Source organism: Diabrotica undecimpunctata, chromosome 10, assembly GCF_040954645.1.
Source record: "Diabrotica undecimpunctata isolate CICGRU chromosome 10, icDiaUnde3, whole genome shotgun sequence".
Lineage (NCBI taxonomy): Eukaryota > Metazoa > Arthropoda > Insecta > Coleoptera > Chrysomelidae > Diabrotica > Diabrotica undecimpunctata.
The window spans coordinates 53,088,140-53,108,007 of record NC_092812.1 but is presented as its reverse complement, the minus strand read 5'-3'; the positions used below and the strand labels follow the sequence as shown (position 1 = coordinate 53,108,007).

Below are 19,868 nucleotides of genomic sequence, written 5' to 3'. Positions count from 1 at the left end.
TTAACCGAGTAATTTGTTAACACTTTAAAATAAATATTTATTTTGCAAAATTTTATTTTTCTCTTAGTAGAAAAGGTTATGAAATGATAAGTAAGTTAAATATTTATGTATTATAGTTATAAATAATATCTTTATTGTATCTTTTTATCAAATTATACCGAAAGCAACTATTTTCCGAGACGATTTTTTCCACTTTTATAACGATTTTGAGTATCTACGTAAGCGGCCTTCACAAAATAATCAACTTGTATTTTTATTATAACAGCGCTGGTCATATAAGATTCGAAACTGTTTTCGCTTTTCCATTTCAAAAATGGAAACAAGTAGTGAAAGTGAAGCCGCGCGCCGAAGACAAACTGATTCCACATGAGATAAGTAAAACTGCTAAAACGGCTACCTATGAATTATTGTAGTTGAAGTCAAAAGGGAGGTATGAATTGTTACTTCATAGGTAATGTATCCATTCATATTCTTTTAAACATAATAAACGCCTGCAGCAAAATGTTGTACATAACACGATCAAAAGTGATTTTACGTGATTCGCAGTATTCCTTCCTACTCTTCCCGTAAAATATCACTTTTGGAACTTGTTACTAAATTACTATTAACAATAAATTTAATAAATTTTACAGAAAATTATTTTCTGTTATATTTTCTACTAATAATATAATAAATAAATAAATAATAATAATAAATAAAAGGAAAATTAAATCATTACGTAGGGACATTGCTCAAATCAAGGAAAATGTTCGAGGAACAACAAGTAGAAAAGTAATCAGAGAGCTGAAGAAATAATGCTAGCCACCGCAAGACACTCACAATATGATCCAGACACAACACAGCACAACAGTGCTTTAAACTTTTTGAGAATGCCGAGAAGGCGTTCTATCGGAAACTCAATTCTACTGCAGGAAGTACCATAAATCGTACCCAAACCTAAAAGAAATTCATGAGTTTTGGGAAAATCAACTTTCCACACCAGCTTCGCTTAACACCAATGCTGGGTGGATCGAAGATATGACGCACAACTGTCAACACTACGTTATTACTCCCTACGAACCCTGCACTACTGAAAAAGTTTTAAATATTATCAAAGAGCTTCATAACTGTAAATCTCCTGGACCAGACGGAGTTCAAAACTTCTGGCTTAAGAAGTTCCGGAGTGTTCATGAGTGCTTATCAGAATTATTTCTAATCTGCAGGAAATACTATCTTTTCTAATGCAGGGAAGAACTTATTTAATACCAAAGGAGCAAAATATCACCCAAGTTATTCCAACGTATCTACCAACACTGTGCTCTAAACAATATCGTAGAGCCTCAACAGAAAGGATGCAGTAAGGATTTCATGGGCTGCAAAGGACAACTTATCATCGACTCTGTCAAATCTTACCAAGTATATCGTCATCAATATATCGTTAAAGATCCTCAAGTCCAGAACAACAAATGCCGATATGGATATCAAGCCCAAGAAACCATCCAACATCTTATTGGGGGCTGTCATGCAATTGCTGCAACTGAATACAAAGAACAGCATGATTCAGTAGGGAAAATCTTTCAAGAGGTAGCTACCAAACTCGGACTTCTCCAAGCACACCATTTCCCATATTATCAATAACGTCCCAGAGAGTATGCTTGAAAATGACAACTTCAAGCTATATTAGGACCGTACTGTGCTCACAAACCAAACAATAGCAAATAGTAGACCAGATCTCTTACTAAACTAACGAAACAAACAACACTAATCTGTGACGAATGAATAGCATCCAGACGATACGTCCAGATGTATACGAAAATTTTTGGGAACAAACTCCAGCATACCAAGTTAACTATGGCTCGAAAACACGGAAAGAACCTCACCAGAACTCAATCCTTTTGATACCGTAGGTATCTGGTATGAGTGAATTTTCCCCTTAGATGGAATGAGAACCGTATGGCTAAATCTGGATCATAACTAATAATAATAAAAAGAAAGTAAAATTTTGAAAAATAAATTTTTATTTTAAATTGTGTAAACAAATTACTCGGGTAAATAAACAATTCAGAAATTAACTAATTGAATCTTTATAATCTATAAAGTATCCCAAATTAAAAAACATCAATTTTCGTTGATTAGAACCAGAGATATTGCGACTTTTATAAATTCAAAGTTATGAATTCAGTTTTTGAAATAGTAAAATCGAAAAATCAAAAAAAGGACTAACTCGCGGTTGTAAATGTCATAGGACGTTGTATTTTTTTTTAACTCGTATAAAAATTAACTACATTTTGATGCGTTTGTTACTTTAAATGTTTATGAGCTAAAAATCACAGTACTTTTGTAAGCCTATTTTACAATACTTAACATAAAGTTTCTAATCGTTAAATAAAATAATTTGGTACTATAAGCCTTTCTCTTCAATTTGGTCCTTTCAGAATTCATGTAGACTGAAATTAGTTGTAATAACTGTTAAGTGAAATTACTTGAAATTTTTATAGCTGAATACATGTGATATTGACCCTCTTATCACGCTAAATAAAAGTTTCTTTTGCATTTTTAGAAAAGTTAATAAAAATTTTCAAAAAACCTACTTTTGAAGCTATTTTTGCAAAAATTAAGCAACAAATTAACAAAAATAATTTTACAAACTTTTATTTTAAAGGATTTTCTATGCTTTTTCAGTAAAATTTACTGGCCTTCCCGTTATAAGTCAGAAATTACGTTCAATCTTTTGCATATTTCGTTTATTACATATTATCAATAAATTTAGGTGACAAAGAGTGTCACCTAAAATGCTTTTTATTTGCTAGTTTCTCTGGTTTATATGCCTTTTCCATACTGCTCTATAACATTGAATATTGGCAATGTAGCAATGGAAATAAATATTGATATATCAATCAAAATGAATAAATAATGTTATCCAAATTTATTGAAATTGGAATATATGAGAGACTATAAATATGACGTCGATTATGTAAAGTTAAAAGCCAAAAAATACTTCAAGCTGCAGCTCATTAGAGCTTTAGAAAGCAGTTAACAAGTGACAATTATTAAGGTTGTCTCCACTGTACATTGAGGAAAGAAATCTGAAGAAGTCCTATTGTTAGTAGAAGTAGAATAATGATATTTACCTGAAGCGACCTGTAGGGTGATGAATCGGTCCAGCGAATCTACGGGTTGCTTGTGGAGTAAGATAGGCTGCCAACGGAGGAATAGCTTTATTGTTGTTGCTTGGGTTGTTAGCAAACTTCACTGTTATGGGCTCGGTGGATCCCTTGGGAATGGTACCATTCAATTCTTGGATTGCTCTTTCGGCTTCTAAGCGTTGATCGAATCGAATAAAACCTACTCCTTTAGAAAGACCTAAATCAAATACATACGTTTGAAAAGGTTGAATTGGATGTGGAACAACAAAACAGGTTCTCAGTGTTTTTGTAATTTCCTTAATAAAGGAAATGAAGTACTGAAAAACTGCTTCGATTCCGTTTGTTTTTCAAACATAGGCCATTAGATACTTTTCTGGGATATGTTCATCAAGAACTTTATTAAGATGATTCTCCAAAAGCCTATGTATGAAAATTATGTCATCAAAGAGAAGAAATACGAACATTTTTGATATTTCTACTTTTTAATAAACAGTGTGAGTGTAATGTGTGTAAGGTAGTGATTGCTCTGCTTTTGATCAAAATTAAACAAAACGAAAACGAACCAAAAAACCAAATAAACCTACATGCCACGACGCAAATAAAAATAAAACAGGAACAAAATGTCGTAAAAGCTGTAAGTGAACTGAACTTAAGAAAAGTGTTAACTTAATATCAGAACATTTGTTCGTCAATTGATTAGGGGGAGAGGTGCATCCTTTAATTCATAATTTTAGTTTCGTCTTTACTAATATTGACATTTAGCGGTTGTTTATAGCATTGAGTTGATTCGTTGTTTCGCGACTCGTTAACAGAACAACCAAAGGTGGATTAGTATCATATATGTAATAGGTACAACATTGCTCAAAAATTTTGATGCCAAAAATTATAAAACTATCGTAAACAATGTAAACCGAAAAATCTTACACGAGTAAGAGTAAAGTTGTTGCCTTATCCATACATACTTTAATGCACATATTTTAATCTACGACTCAAGGTTTAAGTTCCCAAAATTTACAAATGGATTTTATAAATTTTATTCAATGTCTAATTTTTTGTCGATTGATCTAATATTTTTGATTATAGTAGGTATATAATTTACAACATAAACGCAAGCAAAATTTGGGTTGCCTAACCCAAGGATGGCTTATTTGTAGATGAGGCAAAATCAGAAAATTGATATTAAGCAAATCATAATAAATTGTTATACGGCGATATTACTTTTATAGTGATCCATATAGTAGCAGTAAACAATAGGTATTTTAGATTCAAGATTCTGTCAATATATATGTTTCTAACAATATTAATGAGTCAGACAAAAACAAATAAATTATTTCAATAATAAAAAAATTTAATATTAATACGAAATGAGAAGCTAAAGTTCCTCCTGTTCTCACAGACTAATGAGTTGTACTCATTAGTCTGTGAGGCTATCGTATGACCGATAATAAAAATATTATTCAATAGATTAACTAGACCAACAACGCTTATTGAAGTGGCTACACCCAACAACAATAATCTACGTATTAAATGCAACGACATAATATTCAAGTATAGAGTTCTTGAAATACAAATAAGGAAACAATGGAGATAAGGAAGTGTCCAGACCATACCTACAATCTTATTAACATCTCAGTAAGGTACACAAATAAGGAGACGATGGAGAATGGACTCAGACGTACCTATATCTTCTCTACTACTGATGCCATTCCGAAGAAACCCCTAGAGAACATTAAATAGTTGGGTCTTAGTGAACATCTCTAAAGACCATGTAAAAAGTGGTACTGCTAGCGACGTCCAGATGCGTGAAAAAATTTTAGAAAGATACTCTAGTCTACAAAGTTACCTAGGGCTTGATAACATGGAAATAGTCTCCCTACGTGTTAAAGAGCTTACCATTATTTTACTGGATTATATATAGATATAGTAAAATCAAACATATATATCAGAAAAATCGAAGAAAATTTTAGTTCATTTAAATATTTACACAGAATTTGAAGACTTTATGTATAATATATAGAAAAGTATTTTTTTAAAGATGTCTAAAAGATGTCAGTGTAATAAATAAATTTCAAACAGCCAGCGACCATAGACTAATCAGAGCAAAAACTGTTCTAGATCTGAAACTAGAAAGAATAAAATTAATCACAAAACCAAGAGTAACCGGTATAAATATTAACAATCTAAAAGAAAACTCAGATCGCTACCAAAGGACAATTGATGAAAGAATACATGACCAAATCGACAGCTCTCAATTAATGGAAATCATCCTTGATAGTGCCAAAGAAATCGGAAGCCCTCAACAACAAAATGAACATAGTAAACTGTCTAATAAATCCAAAATAATGCTAAAACAAAGAAGAGAAATTAAAGTAAGTAGCAACATACAAAGAATGCAATACACAGAACATTGTAAGACACTAAGGAAAAGCATTAAGGAAGACATGAAAAAATGCAATAAAAGACTGGTAGAAAATGCAATCGAAAATAGAAAAAAACTATAAGAAAACAAGAAATTTATTAATCATTGGGAAGAAGCAAATCGTTGCTCTAATGAACAAACAAGAAATACAGACAGAACATTTGAAGAAGCAATCAGTGATCGAGAAGGTGTAAGAGAAGTCCTTCCGGAAGAAGTAGAATCGACAATTACAAACCTGAAAAGCGGTAAAGCAGCTGGTATAGATGGCATAACAGTGGAACTGCTAAAATACGCTGGCCAAAATAAGTGGAAAATCTTAGCAGGCATAATTACGAACATAATTCTCATTCATAAGTAAGGTAGCAAAGAGGATATCAAAAACTACAGACATATAAGTCTACTACCAATCATATGCAAGATATTCACAAAGATCATCAACAACAAATTAACAAATGCATTCGATGCTGCACAGCCAAGAGAGCAAGCTGACTTTAGAAGTAAATTCAGTACCCTGGATCATATCCATACGCTTCGAGAACTAACGAGTAGAGCTAAAGAATATGAAATACCGCTAACATTAACCTTCATAGATTTCGAGAAGGCTTTCGATTTTATATATCCCAAGGCAGTAATAGAAGCTTTGACCAACCAAGGCATTGATAAACCGTATGTAGAGACTTAAGTAAATATATAAAGACAAGCAAAAGCTAAGGTAAAAATTTATTAAAAAACACTTCACAATTTCTAACTACCAGAGACGTTCCGACAAAGCTCTTCAGTGTAACTATAGAAAATATAATCAGCAAAATAAACTGGCAGATGGCAGAACAAAGTACTATCTATTGATGGAGAATACCTCAGCCATCTAAGATTTGCAGACGACATCGTTCTGATTGTTAATAATTCTACACAACTACAACAACTTATAAGCGATCTAAATGCAGCTAGCAATCAAGTTGACCTAAAAATGAACTTGACAAAAATAAAAACCATGTACAATGAGCTAGTGGATGTCCAAAATGTAAAGATAAACAACATTGCACTTGAGATAGTAGACGAGTATGTATACCTGGGACAATTAATACATAAATCTGGTTCTTCACTCCCAGAAATCAAGAGAAGAATGAAACTGGCTTTGTCATCTTTTGATAGAAATGCAGTTATATTCAAATCGAAGATGCCACTCTACCTAGGACAGGTGTGGGAGAGACTGATAAATTTCATGTGAAAGTAGGATTACACCAAGGCTTGGTGATTAGTCCTCATTTATTCTTTTTTTTTATCAAATAATAACGAAGCATAGTAGGATAAAAATAGGAGTATTTGGACTGTTCATTTAAAGATGAGTTACTACAAAAAATGTAAGTTTTAAGTATCTAGGATATGTATTATAAAGTAATGGGGAAATAGATGGAGATGCATGCAGTAGAATTAAGGTTGGATGGATGAAGTGAAAGGAAGTTAGTGGGGGGGGGGGGTGTTGTGTGACAGAAAAATTCCACTGAAGCTGAAGGGAAAATTATATAAAATAGCCATAAGATCAGCTATGATTTTGGGCAGTAAAAAAGAAAGAGGAACAACGAATGCACGTGGTGGAAATGAGAATGCTTAGATGGATGAGTGGAGTGACAAAAAATGATAAAGTTAAGAATTAGGGGAAGTCTAGGGGTGGCACCAATTGACGCCAAAATGAGGGGGCACAGGTTAAGATGGTTTGGTGATGTTCAACGTCGATAGAAAAATTGCTGATCTGTGGGTTCCTGGAAGGAATAGGAGAGGAACACCAAAGAAAACTTGGGGGAGAAGCTTAAACAGGACATGTCGGTATGACCCTAGATAGACAAATGTAATTAGAGAAGCCGACTCAAGCCGACTACTGAAAATGACACTACCGCAGAGATAAACCGCAGAATTTGCACGGCTAATAGATGCTATTTTGGGCTTAATCCCCTTTTTAAATCTACAGTTATATCAAGAAATACAAAAGTAAAACTCTACAAAACAATAATACGCCCAGTCCTAACATATGGTTCAGAAACCTGGACTTTAACAAAAAGCAATGAAAACATGTTAGGATGTTTCGAAAGAAAAATACTAAGGCGCATCTATGGAGCGGTAAATGAAAATGGTGTCTGGAGAAGACGATACAACTTCGAACTCTATAGGATATACCAGGAACCAGATATCGTAAAACACATAAAGATAGGACGTCTGAGGTGGGTAGGCCATGTAATGCGGATGGAGCAAACCGACCCAGCTAGAAAAACGCTCCTTGATAGACCTATTGGTCAAAGAAGAAGAGGAAGACCCAGAACAAGATTCCTAGATAACATCGATGAAGACATGAGAAATATGGAAATACGTGCTTGGCGGAGGAAGGCGATGGATAGGGACGACTGGAGAAAAATTCTTGGGGAGGCTAGGACCCACACAGGGTTGTAAAGCCAAAATGAATGAATGAATGAAGCCGACTCAGTTTAGGGATAAATTTAAAGAGAATAATGATGAAGTATTTAGCTCAACCGAACAATATTTTGATGTTTACAATCAGTCTGACATTTATTTATTTATTTCGATACTTCCCTCAGCATAGGTCTGATAACATAGCAAAGGTCGGCATAGGATTAACTTTGGGGTTTTAAAAGTAGATATGGAAATTATGAATTGGTTTAGCTAAAATATATACCTACTAAATTTGCTTTAATTTATTCCACGTTTTTTTCACCAAAAGATAATAATCACAGTTAATATAATATCGGTCTTTACATCGCAGTTTTAAAGACCACAGCACAATCTAGAACTCGTTCTGTTTACGCCCCTTGTACGGCTTATAGGCCAGTAAAAAAGTTTTTGAAGGTTCTAAAATGTATATGGGGATAGCTGATGACAAATCCTTGAAGACGCACAGCTGATTTTGCTTTGTTTTTTTAACAATCATAAAAAGTGAAAAAATCGTTTTGGCCTATAAAACGTTTCTTATACATTTTAGAGAAAAATAGTTTAAATAAAAGTTGTAGATCTTAAAAAGTTCTTTAATTTGCGAGTTTCTAAATTAAAATATATAAACAATTGGCCGAGATAATTGCAAAAAACTCTTATTTGCACTAATTTATAAATGTTAATAACTTTGTTCTTTTTTTTTAATATTAAAGTTATTATAAATATTTATAAGCTAAAAAAGTCCTTTTTCAAACGATTTTTTTAATAACAATTTTGGTAAAATATTGAAATTTTTTAATATATCTTAAAATTGAAGCCTCAAAAAATCGATTATGATTTGCTAAATTCAGGATCCTTCTGTATAACCATAGCTCAAAAGCCTGAAGTTTTGATAGAGTTTCCGCCTTCAATGTCCATGTTTCTACTCCGTACAGAAGCACTGAGTACACGTAACATTTAAGGAGCCTTATTTTTGTTTCTAGGGTGAGGTCATGGCTCTTGAACACAGAGCTCATAGTCAAGAATGCACTTTTTGCCTTTCCGATGCGACATTTAATCTATTGGGTATTGTCCCACGATCTTTTAAGATCTACAACTTTTATTTGAACCATTTTTCTCTAAAATGTATCAAAAAACGTTTTATAGACAAAAATGATTTTTTCACTTTTAATGATTGTTTAAAAAAATAAAGCAAATCAGCTATACGTGTCACCAGCTATCCCTGATATACCTTTTAAAACCTTTAAAAACCTGTATAATATTTTGTGAAAACGACGATTATTTCACAGATTGACTGATATTATTGAAGTTGAATATTCGTTATAGTATTAGTGATTGTGTGTACTACACGAAAAGGTTTTTTTAGTAGATGTTGCTTAGATTAGTGGCTCGACATGCTTTATGGTCCCGCACCATGAAATACGCGTGCTTCTTATAACCGCAGATTAATATTTGATATTGAAAATTCCCTCCCTATAAAAGAATGATAAAACTATAATATTTATAGTAAATTTTGAACTAAATTTTAAAAACTATAAATATAAATCCAATTCAATATTCTATGAATTTTTTTTATTTTAAAATTTGTAATATAATATCTATGCTGTTCCATATTGTACTTATCACATATATGAATAGTAATTGTGGGTGGTGTTTTTTGGGTGTTATGGTAGAGAATAAGTACATACCAGGCAAATTTTCTCCGGCCCCCGAGACAAATTGACGTACTAGGGAAGAGAAGAAAAAACGCAAAATATAGGTACAATAAGATAAAATTAAGTGGTGATTTATTGGTAGTGTGCGGGCTTTGTCACCCGTGACCACCTCTAAACTTTAAGCCAAATTTCAACAGTAACTTGAGTCAAATCATATCATAATTAAATCAAAGCTACAACATCTAAAAATAATAAAAAAACTAAATATTTACTGATTAGAGTAATCAATAAATAAACTGCTAGTATGTTTGATGTAGTTTGTATGTATGTTACTGTGATTGTGGCATTATACAATCCGTTATACTAAATCTAGAAATCACACAAAGATCAAGTCTATATTTTTAATCTTACCAATATCGGTACATTTTGGAATTCTTATCTATACCTTGTTTATTATAATTAGGCGTTGAAGTAATTTTCTAATAGAGCCTTTGACGTCGATGCTTTTTTAAAATAAATAAGGAATAGAAACATATACCTTCTTCAAGTCCTGTCAAAAAATCTTAAAACTACTAAAGTGGATTTTTTTCAACAAAAATAATTTACACTGTCCACTTTTCAAGAAATGTTAAATATTAAAAATTTAAAATTGTTTCATGAACTTGACATCACCATTTTTTTTTTCAATGAAATAAACACAATAATAATTTGAACGATATTCTAAGTACATAGTGAATAAGTCTGTCTTCAGTGTATTCAGATCCATTCACAGTGTTTCTACATTGCAAGTATATTATTATTTCACCTATTCCGATATTTAATAAACATTACAGTGACTCTTCGAATTTCCATAATTACAATTACACGAAGAAATTATAAGTGAAGTGACTTATATATAGGGTGTCACTAAGAAATTGGTCATAAATTATACCTCGATTTTTACGGATGAAAATAAGTCGATTTGGCATAACCTACCTATATGCAAAAGTGCATCGTGAAAAAGTTGCGGGATGTTAAGATTACAAAACAAAACCGTTTTTTCAAACAAAAAGTTCTTAATATTGCTCCAAAACGATGTAAAATTTGTTTTGAAAATTATAATAATAAGTTATTATAATAAGCAGCGAAAACATTTTTTTTTTATTTTTCTAGATGTTTAAGAGGGCGTTTCCAACACTTTTCTCCTCCCAACTTTTTTGTAGTATAACATTGGATTAAAAACGAGTCATTAATAGAATGAAATAACTATTTTACAACTTTTTGCATGTTAGTATTTGTTTATAAAATCATTAATTTGGAAAATACAGCCACTTTTTTAAATGCAATATTAGGCCAGTCAATTAAAATTGTAGTAAATATGTAAAAAGTGAAGTAATTCGTTTCAGAACAAACTCTTGTAAAAATTGACATTTTGGTATGAAAATATGGATTTATTATAATATATATTTCTATTATATTTATTTAAACAATTGCGAAAAACTGCAAAAACTTCTAGGAGCAATAAACATAAAAAATAACAAAGGTTACATAAAAATATGTCTTTTAACACCCTTAAATTACACAAATTTTTGTTGAAAAATATTAATTTATTTAAAAGTTATTCCAATTGTTTATTAGAAAGTTGTTTATTTGATAATGAAAAACGCAGGTATTTCCGTCACCTTACAACACTTTATAAAATCTCATTTTGTCCGTTTTTATCTATATTTTCACGATATGTAAGATATCATATCTCGCAAAGTTATTAACGAAAAACTTTATAAACAAATTAGGTCGTTATTTAAACTTAATTTTAGGGGTTTATAATTTTGAAAATGGTATTTCAACTTACATATCTTGAAAATATAAATAAAAACGAACAAAATCAGATTTTATAAGGTTTTCTAAGGTGACGAAAACAACCGCGTTTTTCATTATCAAATTAACAACTTTATAACAAACAATGGGATTAACTTTTAAATAAATAAATATTTTTTAACAAAAGTTTATGTGTACTTTAAGGGTGTTAAAAGACATATTTTTAAATAATTGATGGATTCGACCGTTACTTGATGGAAATTCATTTTATGTAACAATAAAAAACTTCCACAAAATACATGTGACATATTTTTATGTAACTTTTATTATTATTTATGCCTTTTTTGTTAATTGCTCCTAAAAGTTTTTGCACTTTTTCGCAATTGTTTAACTAAATTATCAACCAAATTTAATTTAGAAGGTCTCAAATAAATCGTTTTTTCATAACCTTTCAAAAAAACAAAAATGAAAACTTCTAATTAGGAAAGAAGTATTGAAAAAAAATGAAATATAATGACTTTCTGTGATTTTTGCTATAAAATCAATGTTTAAACAATGACGCCGTTATTTTAAACTGACACTTTTGACATAAATCCATATTTTCAAACCAAAACTTAAATTTTTTCAAGGATTTGTTCTGAAACGAATTACTTTACATTTTACTTTTTGTTTATTGGACTATATTACATTCTTAAAAATATATAAAGTTTATTATTAATTGTCAATTAGGAACATAAAAAATATATTAATACAAAAAGTGTTCAAAATGACCCACTCCCACTGTATACGGGCTCTACATCGTTTCAACAATGAATACCGAAAAATACCGATTGTAAAATCAAATATCTCTGTCGAAATGCATTAGCAGGTTCTAAAATTCGATTCATTAATTGTTCTTCACTAGTTATTTCCACGGAATAGAATATTTGATTAAGATCTGGATTACGTGGTGCCCATTTAACTGGTGCACCTTCAGGCCACCTTCCTGTCCCACGTGTTAGATAGTGCTAAAATAAAAATGCCACAACCTTGCCGCTATATAAGGGTGGAGCATGATTCTGCAAAAACCACATATAGACCAGAGCACTATTTTTCCAAGACACTCTTTGATACAGGTATCTAACAACTGCTTTTGATAAATTTGATGATAATATGTAATAAACAAATTATGAAAAGGATATTAAATGTCAATTTTTTACTTATAAACAATATATAAACAATGTAAGATCGCTATTTGAAGACAGGAAATTATATGAACAAGTGTCACAATTTTACTGAAAAAGCATTGAAAATCCTTTGAAATTAGAGTTTCAAAAATGGCTTCAAAAGTCGATTTTTTGAAGATTATTAATAACTTTTCTAAAAATCCACAAAAAACTTTAATTTCACGTGAAAATGGGACATTATGTGACAATTTTTTCATTGAAAAACTGTAATTGCCCATTTTCAATCAAATTAATTTAAACAAAACTTTAGTTTACAGTAACTGTCAAGCTACTGTCAACATAGAGAACTCAACAACAATTTGCCTACTCGAATAATAAACTTATATTTGCAAAAACTAATATTGTATTATTTTAGCTTGACCTTTTAAAAATAAGTGGTTGTATCTTCTAAATTAATAATTTTACAAACAAATACTACCAAACAAAAAAAATAATACAAAATAGGTATTTCATTCCATTGACGTCCCGTTTTTAATTCAATAATATACCTACTAAAAACATTTTCGAAGAGAACAGATGTGGTTACCCCCTCTAAATATCTAGAAAAATCAAGAAAAAAATATTTTCGCTACCTCGGTTTTATTGGCAACGGCATGCTAATACATAATATATATTGTGATTTTTAAATTTGAAAAAAAAATTTTGAAAAATTTTAAATCGTTTTGGGGAAATATTAAAAAATTTGGTTTGACACCCTGTAATTTTTTCTGGGTGAACTTTTGCATATAGGTAAGTTGGGCTAAATCGCCTTATTTTCATTTCTATAAATCGTAGTATAATTTATGATCAATCTTTTTGTGACACCCTGTATAATAATAGGCATTAGTATTAAACCAAACAAAATACAAACCATTGTGATTTCCCATTGTAAGGTAAATCGTAGAAAACTTTCGTCCTTTTTATAGATAGTAGTATTTTTGTCATTTTGTTAACGACTATCTATGAGCACAAATCGTCTATGCAATGTCATTCATCGATTGTTCTGCTCTTCGGCCCATTCTTCTTGATTCAGTCTACTCTTCTACTTTTTCAGTACATATTATTATGTTTCTATCGATATCGATTTGTCCTGTGCAGGTCAAAATATCTTCCTTAAAATTTGACGTTCAAAGATTTTCGTGGTTCACATATTATTCTCTCACATCCAATTTCTGGTAAATAGACACTTTACACGACCGAATTCATTTTATTGATTAAATAATGAACCAATAAGGCTATTTATAGATTGAAGAATAATTTGTATAATGAAAAAATACTTGGATATATGAACATAGGTGACGATGATTTATTTCATCATTAATTCAGGTATTATTCTCAATTAATATGTGTTTCTAGTTAGAGTGTAACGTGTTGTACAAAATATAACTTAAGGTACTTAGACCAATCATTAATTATACATTTATTATTACTTTTGTATTTACGATAGCAACATAAATGAAAACAATGTTGTATAAAAATGTAGGAATCATTTATTATAAGTATTGGTCAAAGTACCTTGACCTTGACATATAATATTCAATATACTATAAAGTACTTAAAAATGCTCAGATACGTTACCACAGGATATTTAGAAAAGGGTTTTGAATAAAAATTTTAACTAACTAAATCTAAAACGGTATGACAAAAATATAAATTGATATCATAGGTTTCTTTAATAATAATTTATCTTAAAAAAATATTTAGTAAAAAAAATATTTTATTTTGGTCATCTATTGAGAGGAAAGAATAATATATAATTAGAGAATAAAGAATAGATGCTTTCCACTTTAGAAGTCCTTAAAACCGTAGCCAACATCGGATCATCTTCATAAAGCACTCACAGAAGAAAATTTGACAAAATAACAGATTTTCTATAAGCAGGTTCGCAGTTAGGTATAAATAATGCAATATGTCATTCCAGGTTAGTAGAAAAACTACCAAGCACACTACCATTCAACATAATTGAAACGTGACCTTCAAAATTGATTGCATGGATGACAACAATAGTGAATATACGTCGCCAGATTTGTTATACTAAAACTATGCAAAAATGGAAATTATCTAGACACGTCAAACGACAGAATGATGACAGTTCTGATAATATATATATATATATATATATATATATATATATATATATATATATATATATATATATATATATATATATATATATTTTAAAGACATAGGATTCATATCTAAACACGAAAAGTAAAGATAGCAATTTAAGTTGTCAAATCGACCAAACCACATATTCTTCTTAACGTGTCCCATCCCTAAGGACATTGGCGATCATCATGGCCCATTTGACTCTATCTGCAGCCGTTCTGAAAAGTTCTATTGACGTTTTCCCACTCCATTGTCTCAGATTCTTCAGCCAGGGCGTGCGTCTTCTCCCCGGTCCTCTTTTGCCTTCCACCTTCCCTTGTATGACCAGCCGCATCAATTCGTATTTCTCATTTCTTAGTATGTGACCAAAGTAACTCGTTTTTCTTTTCTTTATAGTGTCGAGTATTTCTTTATCTCAAACAACATAGACAACAATATCACAGAATAAATAACAATCAGAATTCCCAGTCTCAGATGCCGCCTTTGAAGTGTGTCAGCACGCGATCGCTATATTTTAAACGGATACACAGACTCGGATTGAGAAATTTGTGACAAGCTACAAAAGAACTGTAATTAAAATTTTTAGAGATTAATAATTTAGTAAATTTGAAATAATTTAATCTATTCTTCAACTAAAAGTACGGATTATATATTGCATATTATGTCTATGGTTAACGTAAATCAATTAAACCGGGTTAATTTTTATATGCACACAAGATAAAATTTCACTGAACAGCACTGGTTCCGTTTAAAACATGGCTGATTCCGTCTGCGCGAACGAGATATGCGTACTTATCTTGACAAGCGGAGTGGGCACTCTGATTGTTTATTATTCTGTGACAATATGATACAGAGCAGAAAAGACAAGGGGAATGATATAGGGTGAAGCTATAAAAATTATTCCAACAGACAAGATGGATACACACTTCATATAATTATATTTTAAGTCATAAATATAGCCCAATAAAAATAAATATCCAAAAGCTGGATGCCATACTAGAACGATGGAGTATTATGAAAAATTATTCTTAAGAGTTTATCAATAATAATTCATAGAAAAGTTTTATTGTCAGTATAATAAAAAGGTGTTTCAAATTTTTAATTTTTAACTGAGTCGTATTGAAACTAAATAAGAAAACACCTGAAACGAGCGAATTTTTGTGTCTACAAATCTAAAATATGTTCAAAGTAGCCGGCTGATTAATATTAACAGTAACAAGTGAATGGTGTCTACTTATTTATATAACTGGATAAAAGCCAAACAGGAGTCTACGTTATATAGTATTGGTGGACATGGCACAATGTGGTATTTCGCTTTATAACTAACAAAAATAAATCAGGATAATACGTTTAATTGAAAACTGTTTAAAAAAACTGGTCCATACACACACACACACATTATATATATATATATATATATATATATATATATATATATATATATATATATATATATATATATATATATATATATATATACATATATATATAGTGTGTAGTCTTCATGTAAAGAGTGCAGTTTTTATTTTGTCGCAAATGAACTCAGTTTTTATAGGGTGTTACATAAATAAACGTGGCGCGATTTTTGCCATTTTTAGGATTCTCATGATATTAATATAATTTATCCCTTTAGTTGACCGGCCACTATTTAGTTTCCATAACTAGAACCTTATATTAAAACCTATAGCATGAAATTTTAGTTTTGAGTTTTGGTAAAAAATGTGAGGCATTTGAAGTATGCTTAAAAAACGCTGAATTTATACTTTTATATTAAAAACAATCTAAAACGTTTACAATAGCTCTTTTTTAATTACACTAGTAAGTTTTTCAAAAGTACTTTTACTCTCTGTCAAGAGAAAAATATGCTTTAAACAATTGTTTTAAACAAATTGTAAAATTAAATTTTTTGGCGGTAACAAGTTAATTATCAAATTAATCAAATAATTATTAAATTTATCAAATTAAACCTAAAAATCCATTTTACATGATCTCAAAGAGCTTTTAGCAATAACTTTATAGCAACCCATTGTTTTTTAATTGTTAATTTCGTGCCACGCAGAGACAAGACAGGATCGTTTTAACCTTGTTTAGGCCTGAGCCTCTTCAAGGAATGGGAACTCCGTTTTTTTTTTTTTCTAGGAGTTGTGGGGGGTGTGGTAAACGACAATCGCGTGAAAGGTTGCTTGTGGAGGTGGGAGTGGTAGACTACTAAGGGGCAGGAGGGTAGCTGAAGGTGGCTAGGTGTGTGTGTGATCTCAGAAGATCCAGTAGCGCACAAGAGGAAAAGGGGTGCTGCCAAGCATGTCAGTTTAGGTACTTCGGTGTTACCAGCCAAGTTTATGGGAACGGCTCTTTATTAGCGTTTGTGGCGCGCAGTCTTTACCTGCGATAATGTATGGGAAAAGATTCTAATATATCAAAATACTCATCAGGAAGTTCGTGTCCAGTGTTGTGGAGAAGTTTAGCTGGAGGAAATGGAACTTTTCTTAAGGGAATCCTGGTGAGTATTTGCCCTCTATGATTGCAAGGTGTCTTTAATGTTTGTTTGGCTCTGTTGTTTGAGCCGGCTATGGTTCTTAGGACATACTTCCTGCTGAGGGTTAGGATTCTGTCCTTTATCGGTGTTATATTGGATATTGCGTGAATGCGGGCTGATGGATACGACCACTCCCTCCTCATGCAGTATCGTAAGATACGACGTTCGGTGGCCGCGATGGCGGTAAGTTGATGTGCATTCAGGGTGGCGTAGATGCAGGCCTTGTATTCGACTATCGGTCTGACAAAGGTCTTGTATGTGTGCAACAAAGTTTTTGAAGGTGTCCCGCCCAGTTTGTCCACGCAGAGTTCGGCGACTGCTATATATACGTATATGGTGTCAAATTCACATAGAAGATAAAGGCGAGTTATACACGCATTGATTTTCTGGCGCCAGTAGTTGTTGACGTGCCAGTAAAATAAAATGGCATGTATAAACAGTTACTGGAGAGAACTGAAAGCAAGTCCGAATAGTGCATGCATTGTGCCAGTAAAGTTAGAATCTTCCAACTTTTCATGCGCCATAGTAGCTATAGTAGTGCCGTAGTGGTTGTATTAGATTATAATATTTCTTATAATTATTATTATAATATATATAATATTTTATATTATATTTTTAAATTTGTTGTTAAGCAAATTTAACAAAAATATCACTTGAAATGAACAGTCCACGAGCTAAAAAATGGAATTCCCAGGACATTGTAAAATTTCTTGAAGTGTATGAACATATGAACAGTTTGTGGGATGTTTACTCTGATCGATACAAACACAGGAATTCACGAGTAGATGCCTATGAAAATATTGCAAAAACAATGGCAATTTTAAACTATTTCTCCGACATCCGTAAACAATTTTTGTAATTTTCTGGATCTTCGGTTAAAAGTTTGGAAGTTTTTCTGAAGCATCAAATTTCTGCCAGTTTTTAATCCAAATTCGGCCTTTCCGATTCTATTCTTCTATTAATTCATCCATTCTTGTATTTCGTGATTCATCCATTGTCTTGCGTCCTCTTCGTTTTCTCTATTTGGTCCCAGTATTTTTTTGATAAAACCGTACTGGTAATCTCCTATGCTTTGTTTTGTATATATTGTTAGTCTGTCTCTAATTATACCAGTCATTACTTTATATGTTACATTCAGTAAATTAATTACTTGGTATTTTTTGCATATTCTATGGTCTCCTTGTTTTGGGATTGTCACTATGAGTCCCTTCTTCCATTCTTCAGGCATTATTTCTTTGCTCCATATATATTCTGTATTGGTTCATAAATATTTCTGTATAGTGCCTCCCCACCGTACTTATTTTATAAGTTCTGCATATATTCCGTCTTCTCCCGCTGTTTTCCCGTTTTTAAATTTGCATATTTTCTCTTCTGCATAGGTCAATAATTATACTTCATCTTGTTCCGGGTTCTTTATCGTTTCTCTTTCTCCTTCTCTATCCGTTTCTTGATATATTTTTTCGCAATACTTCTGCCCGATTGGCATATTACGATTGTGTAAACGACAACGACAATATTCCATTGTGCAAACATAAAAATGAGACTGTTTTGTTTTGTAAATCGAGCGTGTGCTCAAATGTGCCTCTCGAGCGCTGTCCTAGTCAAGCACTGGCATACCAGTGAGACCGGTGCCAGCTGCTAGATACATGTGAACGTACCTATATTTAATAAGTTATAATTTCTTATAATATAATTATTATATAATTATATATACGATTTTTTGTTTTAAAAATAATTTTTTGATGTTAAAAACCGATTTGTTCAAATTTAATAAGAGTATATGGCCTACTTAATACCTACTTGTGGAATTCCTTGTTTATAAATGACAATGGGTAGTAATTTTTGATTTATTTTATTCTATAGTATTTTAAACAGAAAATAAAGCACATAAAGAGGAAACTCCTGAATAAAGATTAGCGCAATAGAATAATCTTCAATTTTATAAATACTAAAAAACTAGAGAAGACATATTAGAGATGTAATAATTCTTCATCTAACTGAAACAAAAAGTAGTATTGGAAAATTATATATCAAAAAAGTTTAACTTTATGGGAGAATTTACAAGAGTAAGTTACTACAGAGAATCAGACATATATCAAGTAAGCAATAAAGATAGCCGATAAACTAGAACAGTAAAAAAACAACCATGAACAAATAGTCAATTATCATTTAACCAAACACTTCTGCGATTGGGAAATAGAAATTACTTTTCATAACAAATATGGAGGATAATTCAGTGTTATAATATTTTATAGTGAAACAGCCACCAAGGTGTTGAATTCACATATATAATATGCGTATGTGAACTGCAAATAACTCAATATAAAAATATTTTCTCAATCTGTATTAGATTCCAGAAACATCTGAAAATAAATCCGAAACTTATAAATATAGATTTTCTTCCAATTAAAAACATTTCGTTTATTTGAAATATAAATATTTTTATAGTTCAAATGTGTTTTCCGCTTCTATTAAAAATAATTCCAGTTATATTAATCATAACAGCCAAGGATTTGACTCATAACTTTCTATTTTTAAAAATTTCTTTCTAACTTTATAAGAACGGGAACTGTAGATATTAGT

General features: G+C 31.2%; 1 protein-coding gene across 3 annotated transcripts in view; it reads right to left on the bottom strand.

The window, feature by feature from the left end:
- Nucleotides 1–19,868, bottom strand: part of LOC140451977 (ELAV-like protein 3) — a 119,933-nt gene that overhangs the window by 15,754 nt on the left and 84,311 nt on the right. For all 3 annotated transcript variants that reach the window (XM_072545974.1, XM_072545973.1, XM_072545975.1), the window contains exons 5-6: nt 9,672–9,710; nt 3,111–3,342 (exon numbers count right to left, since the gene is read on the bottom strand). In XM_072545974.1, the coding sequence (XP_072402075.1) occupies nt 3,111–3,342; nt 9,672–9,710 (271 nt within the window). The remainder of the gene's footprint in view (nt 1–3,110; nt 3,343–9,671; nt 9,711–19,868) is intronic.